The 19,037-nt window shown below is 42.2% G+C and overlaps 2 protein-coding genes across 3 annotated transcripts in view; both read left to right on the top strand.

Annotated features, from left to right (window-relative positions):
• The first annotated feature begins 560 nt into the window (after positions 1–560).
• On the top strand, positions 561–7,946 carry Psma4 (proteasome 20S subunit alpha 4). 2 transcript variants are annotated; one of them, XM_003463594.5, is made up of 9 exons: positions 561–711; positions 1,873–1,898; positions 2,133–2,175; positions 2,802–2,964; positions 4,795–4,872; positions 5,152–5,240; positions 5,780–5,910; positions 6,447–6,570; positions 7,633–7,946. In XM_003463594.5, exons 2-9 carry the CDS (start codon positions 1,896–1,898, stop codon positions 7,785–7,787), a joined length of 786 nt encoding a protein of 261 aa, XP_003463642.2. In that variant the 5' UTR covers positions 561–711; positions 1,873–1,895; the 3' UTR covers positions 7,788–7,946. The 2 variants fall into 2 exon arrangements, with proteins under 2 accessions (XP_003463642.2, XP_013001040.1); XM_013145586.3 differs by lacking the exon at positions 561–711 and adding an exon at positions 1,050–1,068.
• A 3,947-nt stretch (positions 7,947–11,893) lies between these two features.
• Chrna5 (cholinergic receptor nicotinic alpha 5 subunit) overlaps positions 11,894–19,037 on the top strand; it is a 38,950-nt gene continuing 31,806 nt past the window's right edge. Inside the window, exon 1 of the mRNA XM_063243588.1 lies at positions 11,894–19,017. The gene's annotated coding sequence lies outside the window, so the exon portion shown is untranslated. The remainder of the gene's footprint in view (positions 19,018–19,037) is intronic.

Here is a 19,037-nt window from a genome sequence, read left to right as displayed (position 1 = left end):
CTTCCAAAAGTGCCAACCCATCATGATTTATTTTATACATTTTAAAAAGGCAAATACCAGCCAGGACTGATGGCTCACATCTGTAATCCCAGCACTCAGAACACTGAGGCAAGGAGAATCATCATCACGAGTACGAGGACAGCCTGGGCTACATAGTTCAAGGCCAGCCTGCACTGCACAGCATAATCCTGTTTCAAAAACACCAATACATAAATAAATACGCATATATCAGCCATAAAAGTGGAAGCCATATCTGAGAACGGAGCCGCTGAGCAGAAAGTTGTCTTCTGTGGCTGGGGCCAGTATGGGTATCATGGCTGGACAGGCAGGTGACTGAGCTCCGTCTGTACTACTGCTGTGCTAGGTCTGCGCCTCGTGAAAAAGTGAAACAGCGTAGGGCGCAGGTTGAAATTGCTGATGCCCCCAGGCAGTGTCTCCCAGCACTCCTCCGAGCCTATCCGGCCCTGCACCTCCGGGAAGTAGGTCTGCGTGGCACGCTCCACCCCAAATCCTTTGCGTGCGCCGCCTTCCAGGTTTATGAGTGCTTGTCCCGCTTCCCTGGGACTTCCGGGTTCTCACAGTCCCGCCCCCAGCTCTGCGCATGCGCGGCGGCCATAAGGGAAGCGGTGCTCGGGCAACGGCGTTGGATTTCGCTTCCTACGGGAGTAAAACGGTCCTTGCAGCTCTCGATTCTTCATTGTTTTCTCTCCGGTGAGAATTGTCCACCCCGAGGGCTCGCAGGAGCGTGGGCAATGTCCCTTAAGCGGGGTTCGTGAAAGTTAAGATAGCCGGTCGGCCTGCTGCAGCCACCCAGAGGCTGTGGGACGATGACTGTGCACCCGCCTTCGCGAACTGGCCCCTGCCAGTCGCCGTTGCTTGCTTTCTGTGGCCTGGATGGCAATATCCCGCCGGGTCCACAGAGGAAGGTGGCCAAGGCCGAGGGGTCGCGAGAGGGCCCAGGGGTCGGGGTGCCTCCGACTCTGATGTCCCATTGCCAACTCTCAGAGCACCGCGGGGTATGCGGGATAAAGTCGCGCTGTGGCGGCGTCGCGTGCGGAGATGCAGCTGGTAGTATTTTACAGACAGATCGGACCCCCGCCCCGCCTCCTTTTTGTGCCTCTCTGCCACGCTGCGCTCGATCCCCCACTACCACACCTGCCTGTGGGAGCCGAGCCACGACCAGTTGCCTGCCTCATGCTTTCGCCAGCCTTTGTGATCTTTGTAAACGGCCAGTTTCTGTGGCCCTGAGCTCAGTCTTGGTAGAGCCCCCCTGGCTAAGACCCCTGCTTATGTTTCCATTCCTGATTCTCTGAAATATTTGGGAATATGGGTTTTGGACCCAGGTTTGGTTTTTCTACTGAATCACATTGAATCTTGGTTGTTGTCTTGAATGAAGATGATAACCCAGGATTACTGGACCCGTCCTCAAGTTTAGGGCTCCCCTGCCCTGGTATCCTTTGCTCATGCTTTATCCTTTGCCTGCAGTGTCTTTCTCTCCTTGGCTCTTTTCTGCCTTTTAGAACTGAGAGTTTTCAATTTGTCTGCCTCACCACCCTCATTAATTTAGTGTCTGCTTTGTAAGAAAAATACTAGATTTTTTTCTATTTCTCTTTCCACACTACCTTCGATGCCTCCTTCCACTTTGCTTTATAACCTGTGTTCCTCACAGCTGCCTGCCAGATCATAAGCTCTGAGGATAGGGATTGGATTTGTGTATCCTGATGTTCCAACGTCTAGATAAATGCCCAGCACTTAGCAGGTGCACAGTAAATGTTAGCTGAGGGGAATGAATAAAACAGATGTTTAAAGACAGGAAATGCCTCTTAAATTGTGGATTTTATTTTAATGATGGATCCTTTTTTCTTTCTATAGGAATTTTCTAAAGTTCAGAAGCCATGGTGAGTTAACAGCACAAGCTAGTAAACTTAGCTGAGGAATAGTATTGCTTTCACTCAGCTGCCAGACTTGCATGAGAAAATTGAAATGAAGGAGAAGGAGTCAGTTTGGTGTAATCTTTATCAGCTGTCTCCCACACACAGCTTTGCATACTATACATTTTGTGATTTTGTGGGCTCGCGGGAATTGGCTAATTATCAGTGGGTAGTAATTACTTATATGTTTTTCTTTTGCAGTCTCGAAGATATGACTCCAGGACCACTATATTTTCTCCAGAAGGTAGAGCAGAAATTGTTCAGTTTGCCCCAAGTAAAGATTTTGTGTGTATGGTAGGCTTTAACCACTTAGTTCTTTGCCCTGAATGTCTTTGGGCCACATGACTATTTACATACTATCTTGAGCATCCCTCAAGCAGGAGTTGAATGTTTTAAGATATATCATACACAGAAAAATTTTTGAATAAATGATAAAATTGTCATTTTAGATTCTCTATTGTCTTAAAAATTTAACCAAAAAAATGCAATTTTTGGTCATTCTGTGTTTAAATAATTGTCCCAATAAGTGGTTAAAAGGAAAAAAAAATCAAACATTTCTGCAGTTAGTAAGTTTGTTCTTTTTTTACATTTTTTTTTTTCTTTTTTCTTTTTACTGGTACCGGGGATTGAACTCACGACTGCCTGCTTGCAAGGCAGGTGTTTATGCCGCTGAGCTAAATCCCCAGCCCAAGTTTGTTCTTTTTGTACTTAAAAGTAACTGTGGTCACTAGGGTGATAACATCATGCCTCATAGAAGAGTCAGAGTGGACCTTTTATTGGCAGCCTGCTAGTGTCCTTGTGGATTCCTCGTGGACCAGGGTATGGGAACACCAAGGAGAGTCCAGGCTTCTCACTACTTGTGTTTTGTAGGTCGCTTATACCAAGTTGAATATGCCATGGAAGCCATTGGACATGCAGGCACCTGTTTGGGAATTTTAGCCAACGATGGGGTTTTGCTTGCAGCAGAGAGACGCAACATTCACAAGCTTCTTGATGAAGTCTTTTTCTCTGAAAAAATTTATAAACTCAATGAGTAAGTGATATTTTAAGAAGAGTTTGACTATTTTACTTTCTCACATAAGTGGGATCTGCCTGGCTTGGGGAGAGTTCTTCTCAATGACATGGTAGATTTGAACAGATTTTTGCTTGTGAAAAACGTGTGCTTTTATTCTGCTTGAAACTGTGAAGCCAAGAACTACCCACTATCCCTTTTTACTTTCAGAAGTATTATGTCTAGCTACTTTTTTTTTTTTTTTTTTTTTTTTTTTGCAGGTTAGGAGGTGGGAGGTGTCTGGGAATGGATCCCAGGGTCTCATACATTCCATACAAGATTCTACCACTGAGGGCTGGGAATGTAGTTCAGTGGCATAATGCCTGAGTTCCTGAGTTCAATTCTCTGTACCCCTGTCCCCCCAATATATCACCGGTACCTCACCACCACCAAATTCTGTCACTGAGCTGCATACCCAGCCCTTACTGTGCCTTACCACTTACTTACGTATTTCTTGGTGTATGTTACTCTTAAGTACAAAACTGAAATACTTAGTGTATTGTGTTGTACAATACTAGAAGTATAGACTAAGTAGTCACGTAGATTGGGTTCAAATCCAGGTTCCACCTATGTGAACTGTATAGCCTTACACCAGTTTAACTGTTTAGGGCTTCAGGGCCTCATAGAGTGATTGTTAAAGTCTAATAAAGAAAAATAAAATGAATGCAATAAACTAGCACAGTGTCTGACATGTAGCAGTCTTTTTTTTTTTTTGGTCTTTTGTGAGACAGGGTCTCACCATGCAGTTCAGGCTGGCCTTGAGCTCCCTTTGTAGCCCAGGCTGGTCTCGAACTTGCAACAATCCTCCTGCCTCAGCCTCCCAAGTGCTGGGATTACAGTCATGAGCCACCACACCCGGCTCTACAGTCTTTAAACTATTATTTGGAATAACTATTCAGGACTTTTGTTAAATGTACTGTTTACCAAAAAAACGGTCTCCTCGGGGCTGGGGATTTAGCTCAGCGGCATAAGTACCTGCCTTGCAAGCAGGTGGTCGTGAGTTCAATCCCCGGTACCGATAAAAAGGAAAAAGACAAAAAACAAAACAAAACAAAAAAACAGGTCTCCTCAAGATCTGGGAGTATTTTAGGCATAACTTGTGAGATTTGTGTTTACTTCGGGTTTGCAGAACTTTGTAGCTATTGGAGAGCTGTGCTAGTTACAGACATTCCTTTAGGGTTGAGCCTAATGGCTGCTGGTCATTGGAGTCTGATTTGGTCAGCTAAGATAGTATCATCTTCCATATAACCACTTCTGGATCTGTTCTGCAGATGCAAGTTTGGCTGGGCCTAAAGGTTGTGTGTGTCTAGGCTGTAGTAGAGATGACAAGGCTCAGGGAATAGGCAAAGAAAAAGAAAAGCAGGCCTCATAGGAGGCTGGTCCTGGACTTGCTAGGCATCTTGTGAACTCCCCTGCTCTATGGCTTCTCACACTCGCCTCCATGAGCCAGCTTTACAAGGTGGGGATACTATTCTAGAATGCGGGAGTAGTTTGTCTATCTTGCAAGGCTTCTTTCTTTCTTTCCTTTGAGATTTACTTTGGCATCCTGGTGTTCATTTTCTTCCCCTGTTCAAGGGTGCGAATGGTGAATGTTTGCTAAAGGATTTAAGTTGCATTTGTTTGTCATTTGTGTTAAATGAGATCAAGTAAACATCTTTACAAATACAAAAGTACTACAGCTTTTTTCCAAAGTGTGTAGTGGCGGTGAAGCAAGTTTGGTGAGTTCCTAATTGATCTTGGTACTTCTTAATACTCATGATACCTGTATGGTCACCTTCCTCCTTACTGATCAGCGTCATTCTTCTCTTCAAGGGACATGGCTTGCAGTGTGGCAGGTATAACTTCTGATGCAAATGTTCTGACCAATGAACTGAGGCTTATTGCGCAAAGGTAGGAACATAAATAGCAAACCTGATGAAATTGGTTTAGCTGTGTTTAAGGAGAGATTGCTTTTGCACTAAAGATCTATTGATTAGTTTTTTAAGTTAAAAATATAAAATGCTACAGTAATAGTGTTAGGACATTGACATTTCCTTTTCTCCTTACATTGGCTTCATGGCACAGATTTCAGAGGGCATTTTCCTTAGAGTCTGTGTATTTTAAAGTCTATGCTAATCTCTTTATCCTAGGTATGTATATGTACGTGTTTATTATTTTTTTTTATCCTAGGTATTTATTACAATATCAGGAACCAATTCCTTGTGAGCAGTTGGTTACAGCACTGTGTGATATCAAACAGGCCTATACACAGTTTGGAGGTACTGAGTTTTTTTTTTGTCTTTTTCGTTTTTATCAGTACCAGGGATCGAACTCACAACTAGTCGCCTGCTTGCAAGGCAGGCGCTTATGCCGCTGAGCTAAATCCCCAGCCCCTGGTACTGAGTTTTCAAAAATTGAAAAAACTTTATGAATAGTAACTTTTTTAAGACAGTAAAAAAAATTGAAAATCAACTCTTTGTAATACCTGCTTCATGAAGGAACAGCTTTCACCAAGTAGATTATCATACACTGTAGTAATAGGAAATTGAAAAGAAAAGTGACATTTTTAAATTAGGAAACAAATTCCCTTTACATAATAATAAATTCAGCACTGGTCCTCTGTGTCCTCATTTCCTCTCCTGGCTATGTCCAAATCCTAGAAGCAGAAGTGCAATCTGTGATAAAGCTTATCTGTAGTGCCCAGAGCACAAAGCAGGTTATGAATGCTTAGCTTCCCAGGAAAAGGTTTAGCTTGGGTAACTATGGTGATACCAAAGTGAGATTGTTGACATGTTTTTATTCTTTTCCTTTGTTAAAGGAAAGCGCCCCTTCGGTGTTTCATTGCTATACATCGGCTGGGATAAACATTATGGCTTTCAGCTCTATCAGAGTGACCCCAGTGGAAATTACGGGGGCTGGAAAGCCACATGCATTGGAAATAACAGTGCTGTGAGTATTCTGTAGTGCTGTAAATGCTACCAAAGATCTGATAATGTCCATAAAGTTGAAGTAATGATGAGTAAGCAGTGTTTTAAGACCGTTGCAGCAGCCTTCATGTGGTATGAAAATAATCCTGATTTCTGTTGCTGACAGAATTGTAGATACTACTGATGCACCAGTATTTGTCTACATTTGTAATTAAATACCAGTTTTCAGTTAGAAATGACAAAAATAAAGATGCAGTGTCATGTCTCAGTTCATAGAGCTCCTGAATTCTAGGCTGGATCCTCCCAGGGCTGAGGACCCAAGTTAGGGTAGCAGCAGTATCCCTCTCCTCACCCTACCTAGTGTCCTCCCTCTTTGCCAGTTTTTATCAGTTGTAATGCCAGTAAAGCCTCAGGGATTGTTCTAGACCAGTGATGGGAAACCTTTTAGAGCTTTCAGTGATAACAGATAGCCGACATGTGTACCGAAGGTTCACCATCACTGTTCTAGACTAATCCGTATTCCTAAATGCAAAGACTTGTTTATTTTTTGTTTTGTAGGCAGCTGTGTCAATGTTGAAACAAGACTACAAGGAAGGAGAAATGACTCTGAAGTCGGCACTTGCCTTAGCTATCAAAGTGCTGAACAAAACCATGGATGTTAGTAAGCTGTCTGCTGAGAAAGGTGACTCTTGTCCCCTCCTCTTACCTGATTGGGCGGCTGTAGTGTTGGTCTTGCATATGTTGTCTTAGTTCATGGGTGCAGCAGCCTCAGAGTTAGGTGGCTTTATACTGTTTCTTACTGTACTGAGAATGCTGGGGTTTCATGATGTTAAGTGACTTGACCAAGACCAGGGCTGCTCTGGGGGTCACATTCCCACACTTATGGGTCCTCACCTTGAATATTCTCGGCACCTAAAAGTCCAGTATGTTCCTTTAGGTAACTGCAAGATCTCATTAATAATATCAGTGGTTCTGTCTATGACAATGTGTATGCTTGTGTATCATGTAAGATTGGTGTATTGCTACTTAGATCTGATATGTTTTATCTGGATCATGTCCTGTTCTTCTAGATCTGTTAGTCTCTTACTTTAAACTCATGTTAGCAATTTCAGATGCTCCAGTCAACTTAAGTTGTATGGCTATATAAAATAACAGTTCTAAATAACATTTTTCAAAATTTGTGGTTGATTAACACATTAGTGTAGGATAACTTAGCACCTAGCCTACTGCTGTTTAGAAAATGCCATTTACTTATAGACTGCCCCTAATTTCAAGGAAGCCATCTGCAGAAAATCCTTCCTTTTTGTGTATTAGTCTACCTTTCTTAGCCAAAGCCATATAAGTTGTTTTTCACAAAACCATTATTATGAAAAGTCCCTAGAAGAAGCATCATTACTAGCTGAGCATCCTCAGGACATCCAGCAAGGAGAATATGGGTCCTGTGATTGACTCACCTAACAGCAGGCCAGCAGAACAGTGCTGATTGCACTTGTCCCAAGGGAATGGCAGATGGTTGCTGAGAAAGTTGGGGTGGGTGAGGAGGAAGATGTGTAGGCAAAAATGATATTCAGAACAATGTGAGAGCATTGTTATTTTGTTTCTGTAAAAGTTATCTGTGAATCCTGTTTAAAAAGCAGGAAAGCAGTGAAGAAAATTTAAGCACTGTGAGGAGAATAAGCCCTGGTACATACAGAGTTTGCTCGCTGAGTCCTCCTGCCTCTAATACAGTTATGTTTGTTTTCAGTGGAAATTGCCACATTAACCAGAGAGAATGGGAAGACGGTGATCAGAGTTCTCAAGCAGAAGGAAGTGGAACAGTTGATCAAAAAATATGAGGAAGAAGAAGCTAAAGCTGAGCGTGAGAAGAAAGAAAAAGAACAGAAAGAAAAGGATAAGTAGGAGATAGAATCCAGGATTTCGTAACTCACGTGGGGCACTCATTCAGTGTAGACGTCGTCCAATTCTGAGTCCAAGAAAGCCTTTTTTTACCAAAAAAAGAAAAAAACCATCTTCAATCTCAGACCCCTTTTTTGGAATAAAATTTGGGAAGAATGGAAATAGTGAAGGAAAAAGTTCTCTGCAGCAATAATGCCAGGGCTGATATTTACTACCTCTTTTTCATGTGTTATATATACTGAGCTGATGTTCCTGTGGGACCCACCACAGTGGGTGTGGTTCTCAGGCTGACTGAGTTACCCATGCTGAGACATGTTCCTGTCTAGAGATTGGCTTGAGAACTAGCGTGAGGGCTGAGCAGAGTCAGAATTGATGCGTGTACGGCGTGTGCTCGCGTGTGTAAGTTTTTTGTTGCTGTGACAATGCCTGACAAGGAGGAAAGGTATATTTTCACTCCGTTACAAAGGGTGCAGTTCTTGTTCACTGACTTGGTTCCTTGTAGACCTGTGGCAGGACAGGAATACCCAGAGAGGGTGTGGTGAAGGAAAGCTGCTCACCTTGGGCAGCCAGGAGGAGGAAGGGCAGGCCCTGGGGACAAGATGTCTTGCCCAAGGACATAGCTCTGTGACCCAGTCTCTTCAGCAAGACCCCACCCCCACCCTAACTTTCTGTGTCCCTTCCAACACTGCCATCGAGTAAGGATTAACTTATGGTTGAAGTTAGACCCAGGAACCTTTCTGAGACTGGGGACAACGTGTGAGGGAGGAGTGTGGTGGCTCTGCAGCTAGGACTGAGGCTGCCCGGTAGCAGCCCAAGGAAAGTGGAACTTAGAGGCCAGCAGGTGTGTGGGAGCCTCACTGGCAGGCTTTGAAGTGATCCAGACTGAGCCCTTACTGTGTAGTTCATGGACCTGCAGCTTTCTCACTTGTGATCTGCTAGGAATCGGGGTGGGATACAGCTGAGGGACTCCTGTGTGCACCAAAGTCTGAGAACAGGCTCTGCATATTCGCATCACCTGGGGAGATTTAAAACTTTTTTGTCCAGACAAATCCATGTCAACTCTGCCATCTGAGGTGGGACCCAGGTTGCACTGCAGCGGAGTGGGAACCGGAGCAGGAGTTTAACTCAGTCTTATTCCCGTCTCAGCCACTGCAGCGCACTTAGGAACAGTTAGGAGCAGTTTCTTACAGTTTTCCGTGGGGGCTGTGTACCCAAGCCTTGGTGACTGCTTTTTGGGAAACATAGTACAGCTGACATTATTTCTAGTAGTTGTTTTCTCCAGTCAGCATCCCGACTAGGGTGTAGCTTGGAGCAGAGGCAGGAGCCTGGGTCCCTTTCACCATCCAGCAAGCCAGGGTGAGGTCTCTATGGGAGGTATGAAGCTGTCACACTGCGGGAAGCCCTGGGCTGGGCTCCTGCAGGCTTATGGTCACAGCATTGTCATCAGTTTGTGTATTTCCAGTGTGTTTTTACTCGCACAGATTAGGCTAACAGCTCTTGGCAACAGCATTGTGCCTGAGAACTTTCTCTGCAAGGCCCATCGCAGACCATGTGTATGGGAACACAACAGTACCTCAGCGCTGTACTTGAGCATCACCTTGCACTGAGAAGTTGCCAGGAAAAAGAATGCAAAAAACATGACACAAGCCAAATGCTAGCCCCCACCCCTACCCCACTGCATATATAGTTTGGAGATAGAAACCAGAAGGCAAAGTGTCATTGTTACACCTCAGGATCATACTCCACAGGCTACTCAAAAAATCACCATCCTGTGCATATCAGCAAATGACAAAGCACTGCTGTCACCAGAGAGAGTCCCATAGAGAGGAGATGGGAACCTCAGTTTGGCCCAGATAAATTCTTGACTAACATGACAGAAGAATCTTAGGGTGCAGTGAGGTGAGACATTAGGAAAATAAAAAGGTGACGGGTAGGGCAAGGACCCAATATGTTAACTCAAGGGGCTTATGCTGGTGCAGACCTTCGGGCCACCACTCCCTAATGGGCAAGACCAGGTTTTACAGATTGTCTGAGCTGGCCAGGGTGTGCCTTCATTATCTCAGAGGAAGCCTCAAGGCCTGGGCCCAGTGTGTTGTCCAAGAGAGGAATGTTCCTACTTAGGAGGGGCTGGCCTCGCTCCCATTGTGGGGTCTTTGGCCCCACTTGGGGAGGGTGATATCATGGGGGTCTGCTGGCTCTTGTTTTTCCTGGAATCTGAGGTGGCTGTTGGCTCTGAGACTTCTGGGCATCACTCCAGAAGGGTCTGGAACTGGACATTGTAAAAGCTGGCAGTTGGGTGTCCCTGTAAATCCTGTACATTGCCTGGTAGCTCTCTTTGTGGGATTCTCAGTATGAAGCAGGGATGAGACAGACTAGGTAATGCAGGGCTAGTAAACCTTGTCATACTCTTTACATGACTAACACGCCTGCAGGAAGAGCCAAATAGGGGTCCAACCCAGTTTCGAGGTAGTAACACAAAAAGTTGAGTTTCATGTCTTCTTTGTGTTTTTTCTCTCTTACCTCACTGCAAGTATTGATACAGGGTTATGAAGAAATTTTTGTGAGTTACCAAATAATCTGCTAATGAGGATTGGTTGTACATCTTAAAATGAACTTCCTTCAGTCTTGTCACCAGTAGGTAGAGAGCAAGCCACTTGCCCTGGAGTGAGCAGGGGTGAGCCAGTCCAAGACTCCAACAGCCTCCCTCTTGTGCAGACATTTAGAGCAGCCAACCAGCGGGCCTCCTGCTTCCACTTCCTGCCCTCCATGCAGCTAACTCAGCAGCCATTGAGGTGCTTTTCAAGTACATAATATGCCGCTGCTTTGCCCAACAACTTCCAATAACTTCCTGTCTCCAGGAAGCATCAAGTTCTTTGCATCTATTGTGACACACCCTCTGTTGTGACCCTGCTGTGTGACCACCAGGTCTCCCTTACTAGCATACATCTGAACGGCCTGTGCCTTTGCCAGGCCAGCTGCCTCGGGGGTGCCCTGTGCCGGTGTCTGTGCTGCCCACTCCTGTGTCTCCTTGGCCTCTGTGCCTTCCGCTAGGAGCAGTCTATTTCGTAGGTCCCTTTCCGTGCTGCGCTTCCCCTGTAGCACTCATTACCAGCTGGGATATCTTTCTATCACCCCAGTGGAGCAGGTCGTTCATAGAAGCAACTTTGTTTTTTATTCCGTATCTGTGTCCCAGTGCCAAGAATAGAAACTGAGGCACATAAGGTAACAAACTTCCGATGAGAGTCTCCATGTGCTGGAAGAAAATCCTATAAACCCCTTTCCCAACCAGGTTTCTGTATCCACCCTTCAGGACCCTAAAGTTGGAACAATGTCTAGAAGTCCACAGTGGCAACGAACATGTGACACCTGTGGCATGCGTGCCATTGGGGGCACGCAGAACCCTCTCTGTCAGCAGCCAAGTCACGTGTAGGAGTTTTTTCTAACCTAAAACCTCAGCATTCAGGTTTAATCGCAGTGTTAGCATTTCGTGATAAATAAGTGGGTCTTGGGTTGCAGTTTGGGTACCCGATCTCTGAAAGGTTCACTGTTACTGGCCCAGGACATTTCACCACACATTAGGAGCAACTCTTCAGAACTTGACACTAAGGATGGACAATTTTCAACATACTCACTTGTGCTAATTAACACTGGGAATGAAAGCAAAAGAGGAGGTACAGAGAGGCCACCGCAAAACGTGGGATTTATTTGTTGCTTTACAGCTGCAGCCTGTAATAGAGCTTATTATGAAGACCCTTCTACTCAATCCCTGGTACCATGACAGACAGACAGACAGGAAACCAAGGAAAGCTAGATTTTACATCTTCAGTCAATCTTTAAAATCAAAATGTTGAGTTTATTTAATTTTGAACAACTTCAAATAGTATTTTAAAAATTAAAAAATTATGAATTCACGTGTACAACTTTATTTCTGGTGTTTTTTTCAAGGCTCCAGAGCTTTTACAGTCTATCACCTTGAAAGTTCCACAAAAGGATTTGTTTTAGCAGTACAAAAATACACCACACGTTAAAAAAAAAAAAAATTCCCTTTTCTATGGGACACTAACGGTGTTTCTGGTGATCCTGGTGCTGGGGACACATGACAAGTGGGGCATCCTCAGTTTCTAACCCAAGGTCCTTAAGGCAAGGTGGTTGGAATCGCCATTCATGACTGTGAAGCAATGCAGGTTCCAGAGCTGTATATGAAGGCTAGGAAGGGAAGAAAGGGACTGGAGGGGTCGGGGCATGGCAGTGTGGAGTGTCACTATCACACAATCATGAAAAACCTGCTTGCAGTGAGGCTGGAGCACAGCATGTTGGGGAAGATGGGTGACAACACCAGATGCAGGTCCTAGAGTCAACAATTTTGTATTCTCTACCAGGCAGAGGTCACTGAGATTTTCCAGAGAATAAGAAGCACAGTTCCCATATTTATAGCTGCATAATTCAGCATAGCTAATCTTGGAAGCAGTCTCTGTCCATCAACAGATGAGAAAAAGTGTTATTTATACACTATGGAGTACTATTGTGCCATAAAAGTTAAACACGTCTGTAGGAAAATCTGTGCACCCTGAGACCATAATGTCCAGTAAACTAAACAGACAATCTTATATACTGCATGGTTTCTGTTATATGAGAAAGCCAAAGTATGAATAAAGAGCAAAATTAAAGTTACATAACAAAAAACAGATCTTTCACAAAAGAAAATGGGACCAAGAGCTGGATGGAGCAAGGAGGAATAAGGAAGAGGATGCAAAAAGAAATAAGATGCTTCGTGCATGTGCCCGTTCCCCATGATGTCCTGAAAACATGTACTAATAAAATTTTAAAAAAGAAATTAATTGGTTTAAATTGGGAGTCCAGAAGACAGATTACATGGAAGGAGACAGAAGGCTATTGAAATAGGCAAGGAAAACAGATAAGGGACCAGAGGGGATGCTGGTAGGCGTGACAGGAAAGAGGGCGAAGGATGGCCAAGGTCCAGTCAGACCTGCTCCAATCTGATCCAAAAAGGCATTGTGTGATCAGATGAACTGACGCTTCCCAGGGTCTGATTTGTTATTGTACCTCGAAAACAAGTAGAGACAGATACAATTCTATAAACAGCATTGAGTGTTCACGTTAGGGTATGACCATGTCAAAAGCTTTTTCCAGTTTTTCTTCCAGATTTTGTTCATTTGTATTCTTTTGTGCACTACCAGTTCATCTCCTTTGCCCAGTTTTCTATGAGAGTGTTCAAGTTCTCAAAATTCATTTATGAGTTCTTTTAAGGATAACTCTTTGTCATTTACATTGCAAATGTTTTCTCATTTTAGCTTCTATATTTTCATTTTTGATGTTGATACACTGAAGGAGTTTTTTGTATTTATATGCAAAGTTATCAATTGCAGCTCTTTTTGTTAGTATAATGCATATAAAGATATTTCCCCAAGACAAAACATATAGCAAATTTGCAGTTTTACTATCTTTTAACACACACTTTAAATACAAATATAATTTTTTTTGAGACAGGCTTGCCCAGGCTGGACTTGAATTTGTCATCCTTCTGCCTCAACTTCCTAATAAGAAGCTGGCATTACTGGCTTACACTACCATGCTTGACCTGTTAATCTACTTTTTAAGAGCACTGTTTAAATTAACTATGAAACTTTAATTCCATTATTTAGACTACTTAGAAGTTGCTCATTTTATTTGTTTGTTTGTTTGTTTATTTTGCTTTTGCTTTTGCTTTTTGAGACAGGGTCTCACTATACAGTTAAGGTTGGTCTTGAACTCACTGTGTAGCCCAGGATGGCCTCAAACTCACTGTGATCCTCCTGCCTCAGCCTTCCAAATGCTAGCAAAAGAAGCCTTGGAACCCTTTGCCATCATCTCAAATCCCTGTCCTGCCCTAGGCAACCACAAATCTCCTTTATGTCTCTAAAGTTCTGAAACTGCATATAAAGGGATCATATAATGCGTAACTTTTTGTGATTGTCATCTTTCAATTACCATAATGTTTTTGGGGTTCAAAATAGTCTGTATCAGGGATTTACTTGTTTAACAGATTATAGATATATTTCTTTTGAATGCTCAGTAATATTCCATAGTATGGTTTTTATTGTTATTGTTTTACACCTTTTTGTTCATCCCTCAGTTGATGGATATCTTGGTTGTTTCCACTTTATGGCTACTATGAATGATGCTGCTAGTACATTCAGGCGTAAGTTCTTTTGTGGACATGGGTTTTAATTTATTTTGGATATATACCTAAATGAAGAATATGGGGGTTACATCTTGGTTTAGTTTTTAGTCCATTTTCATACTGTATATTCATATAAGTGATAGACATTTCAAAAGAAGTGGACTTTTCCTTCTTTCCTATAAGAGCCCTGTGAAAGTGGAAAATGGGTTCATCATTTGAATAAGTGTGTATGATTTTGTTAGTTATCACTAAAGTAGGTCTCACAGTTGTTGAGGATTTTCACTTCCCTTTCATCCTGGCAGGAGAAATTTTTTCTGTAAGTTCTTTTATACCTAACAAGAAGAGAAGCCAAGTCTTAGATTCTTTCCTTAAGAACCTTACATAATAACATATGCTGAAAAATTCAGAATGATGCTGAATGGGAGAAGCTGGACAATTATCCCTCAAGTCCTTAATGACCTAATAAGTTACATCTTCTGATTACAAAAGCAAAACATGGCCATGGCCATTTTGGAAAATTCCCTTTGTCCTTGGAATTGAAGCCATCTCATCATCCTGACCACAGCCGGCCCTTTCCCTGCTTGTTTTAGCTGTCGATGGTGTTTTATATTGTCTTTCTTCCCTCTTTCTTCCCACGATCCCTCATGGCCTGCTCTTTCAGGTTTCAGAGTCCTCACCTCAAGGATCCCCTCTACTTGGAAAGCTCTTTCCCCTGCATTCTGTGGAGGTAGATCTTTTGTCCATCTTTGGTCCTAACTCAGTCAACCTGCCAGACATCTTTTGAGCAGCCACTCTAAAGTAGAATCCTCAATTGCTATACCAGTACCTTCTACATATTTCCTGTAAATTCTGGAGTCATCTTGTTTGCTGTCTGCCTTCCTCACCTAGGCAGTAAATTCCATGAAGGGAGGGACGTTTGCTGTCTTGTTTACTGCCTCATCTTTAGAATTTGCCATACAGTAGATTCTCAAAATACTTATGGAATGAATAGCTAGGAAGTAACAGAGGAGCGTTCAAAGCCATGTGTATCTGACACCAAACAAAAGACTACACACTTTGAAACATACCAAGAATGGTCTTTGTTCGCTGATTTATTGTCCTGCTAAGCATTGGAAAGAACATGTTGTGGCAAAAAAAAAAAAAAAAAAAGCAATTTCAATTCTGTTTTACTAACAACTGAGGAAACCAGATATAACTGAGGATCAAAATATGCTTCTACATATAGGTAGCTACAAGTGTTTCCCAGTTTTCAAAAATGGAAAAATCCTAACATGAATCAGACCTGTTAAAGAAGAACAGAAATAGATGTGGCTTTTAATAGCAGTTAAGGACCCAGGACAGCTGTGTGGACCAGGGAATAACCAAGGCTTTCCAACGTTAAGAGACTGAATCAGGTGACTCAGATGAAGATAATCAATTGTCTGAAACAATCAATGGCCAGGCATTGCTCTGACCTTCCCAGGGAGCTCTTTGATTTTCTAAGAAGTTGCTCATTTGGTCTAATTTCTTTTCCATATAGGAATGTTGAAGTCCATTACTACTACATGGGAAATGAAGCTAGATGAGAAAGTGAACCTTCACTAAATAAATTAGAGTGTACAATTAGAGCAGAGATTCCAACCATTTCAGAAAAGCAGCTCCATGTTGGTTTTGTTATATCCTTAGTTCTCTTAAAAGCATTGTATGATGCTTCATAAATTACATGTGTAAATGAAATGTGTTTGAGTTTGATTTTGTTGTTGTTGTTTTTTCTGAAGCAGAGTCTCAATACGTTGTTCAGGCTGGTGTGAACTCACTATGTAGTCCAGGCTGCCCTCAAACTGCCTCAGCTTTCTTAATGCTGGGTCCCTTCTGGGCTCACAGGAATGTACCACCATGCTCAGCTGCATGCACGCGCGTGTGTGTATGTGTGCACGTACACATGTGTTTTTGAAGATCAGAATTTCATAATATTTCTGGATGGAAGTACAAATAATCTGAAAATAATTAAAGTGACCATCAGTGAATTAAATACTAAAATGTGTGCAGGTGTAAGCACCTAGAACACTTGTGGTCTCTACCTGAAGTGTAACTTGTACTTTGGACTTACTTTTCGGCATATGTAGCCATATCTAAAAAAACCTCCCATGTCTGGAATAAAAAGTGTAAGGGTGATACAAACTTCATATCAGGTAAGAATATTTAAGTTCTGTCTTTTTCACAGAATCAAACATTTACAATTGTTTCTTATCAATATTAAATACTTATCTTTCTTAAAAGGGTACACATTTCTTGTTTGAATTTATAGTAATGGCTACTGTGTTCTTTTGCAATATCCACCCTCATGATATATTTTTCCATTACTTTTATTTGGCTCAAACTCACTCTGCAGAGCCTATTTCTTTTCCTATCTTTAATAAACATAAAACCTTGCTGCCACTAAAAAACAAGTTTATAATAGTGCATCATTTATTGCGAACACATCATGTAACAATAATTACCAAACTCCTCACAGAGGGTATCAGTCCCCCACCTGGTAATATGGCACATGGATGAAAAGAAAAGGAAAATTCTGTAGTTGAGGCTCTGGGGTAACCAAGTGCTCTCTGTGTAACAAAGGGCAATGAGTCTGAGAGCTCATGACTTTTATTGGTATCAGTTAGGGAGGTGGATGGGGGTCGTGGCAGAGTGTTAGGGAAGAGAAACTTTGCAGGCATGGCTATGAGGAGAAATAGTACTTTTGCACCAGGCTCACAGGCCCTCTGATTAGCAATGCAACAGCTAGCTTGATGCATGCAAGACTGGTACCTTTACTGCCAGGAAGGTATAATTCTTTTTGGGCCCCATGGCCTCAGCTGAGATGTTATCTCATGCCTTATCCCTGGAATCTCTTGCTCAAGACCCCATTTCAGCCGCCAGTAGCAGAGAGTTCTGACTTGCTTTGCAATGCTGAGACTCTTCAGCACCTAATCACATTCTTTTGGCCAATGAAGGGAACATCTGGTTCAGTATAGTCAGCTCTTCATATCTCAGTAAATAGGGATGAAGTAAAGGTAAAGATGGAGGCAAGGGGCTTCATTTCTCGGGAATGCAACTTGGTCTCCCAGAAATAATATTTATTATAAGTTATTTTTTTTTGGTACCAGGGATCAAACTCACGACCTTGCGCTTGCCAGGCAGGTGCTTATGCCACTGAGCTAAGTCCCCAAACCATATTTATAACATTCTAATAAATTTATAACTGTGCTAAGATCTTGTATATTAAATACATGTGGTAGACTGCATCTATGACAGGGATCCAATGGAATTATACTGCTCAGTGCTGTAACAGTTTGTATAGATACACTCAATGATGTCCACTCGTGAAGGTCGCTAATGACATACTTCTTAAAACATGGGCCCTGGGGTTAAGTGACATGGGACTAATTGTAACTTTGCTGAAGAACTTTATAACAGATTTGTTTTAAAAGAAAAATCCTTTTATAAATGTGATTCAGCTACTCTCAATCTTGAAAGATCTTAGCATCTAGAGGACAAGGGATGTTGTACTGGAGCTTTCTAAGATGAAAATAATATCTTCATTTGTACTAAGAGCCATATTTGTCCAGGCTGTGTTATAATTTACTGTATAGTAGCTGATTTGCCATATCCTTGCTAACTTTTGTCTTCTATTGGTAATTGGATCTGTGACATTGTGGAACATATTATTAAATTCTATTGGGATAGCTGAGCTTTATATATGGCTTATATTTTTGTGATGTTTGATTTTATGTACTACTATCGTATTTAGTTATAACAATGTAATATGGCCAACTAATTTTCTTTCTTGGAGCTCTCTGAATTAAAATATGTCTGCACTTTTGCATTACATTTTGATTATGTCCCAATAGCCCTTGGAAGAGATTTTTTTCTTTTTAGATAATTTCTTTTGAAAGATTGTATTCTAATATTCTATCAATACTTGCTTTTTTCTTTTAATAATTAAATACATAAAAATTAATAATTAAATACATAAAAATGTATTTAATTTCAGCGGTAAGATTGACAGCATCCGTTTTTATCCTTAATTAACTTTTCATTTTGGCTTTCATCTTTAAAGGGTTAGAGCAGAATGTACATCATAATGTAGATGATGAATGGAAAATTCAGAGAAGCTGCCTAGCTCTGAATTTAGCTCAGTTGACCCCATTATAAAAAAGAAAAGCCAACAACAACATTGATATAAAAGATGACTTACTAGACCACACCACATGCCAATACTAACTTTTATTTTGGATTCCTGCTCAGTGCAAGATTTTCTGTGGGCTCCTAATTCCCTTTCCATGTGCTGTATACCAGTTGCCCTTCATTTAGGAGTTTTGTCGATGCAACATCAAGTCAGGGAATGACTGCCGTATGTTTTACTGGATTCCTGGACATCGTGGTAAACACTTCACTAAGTTCATTTTTCTGCCAGGTGGTTTTTAGGCATTACTTTAAAGACTAGGCATGGGGTTTCATGAGAGATATTTAGTGCAGTGCGTGAAGTGAGGTCACCTAGGTTTAAGTCTCTCCATTTTTTAATTTGCTAGCTGTTAGTTAACATTCATTTATTCACCCAAAAAACATTTTGGGCATCTAATGTGTGTTCAGTATATTGGGTCTCACTCAGGAATACAGTGAACACAGCTGCTACCAGGTCCCTTATCTGGGGGCAGTCAGGAGCCAGGCACACCACAGAGAACTGAATGATAGATTGTGGCAGTGCAGTGAAGAGAGGTAACAGGTAGTGATGGGGACTAACAGGCCAAGGTATGGAGGACCCAATTGAGACAGCTTGGTGTGCTTTTGGAGAGGAGACAGGCCTGGATGAAGTAGAAATAGGAATTGGCAAGGCAGGGGAAGAAGTCTCTTTGCTGTAAAGGCAGATGGGGCGAGGGGGTTGATATGGAGTTTGTGAGAGGGGGGCTCCTCTAGAAACCATGACCCGGATTCGGGGTTCTGTGTCTATTTCAGGCTGCCACTTGCAGAATGTGCTGGAAATTGCAAGGGAAGAGACCCAGCTGAGAGACTGGATCAGGAATCTAAACTAAGGTGAGGACAAGAGAAGTAGG

Source organism: Cavia porcellus, unplaced genomic scaffold (assembly GCF_034190915.1).
Source record: "Cavia porcellus strain 051 isolate PalLab524CR breed Dunkin Hartley unplaced genomic scaffold, mCavPor4.1 scaffold_38, whole genome shotgun sequence".
NCBI lineage: Eukaryota > Metazoa > Chordata > Mammalia > Rodentia > Caviidae > Cavia > Cavia porcellus.
The sequence above is the reverse complement of the archived record's forward strand: the minus strand, read 5'-3'. Positions and strand labels throughout refer to the sequence as shown.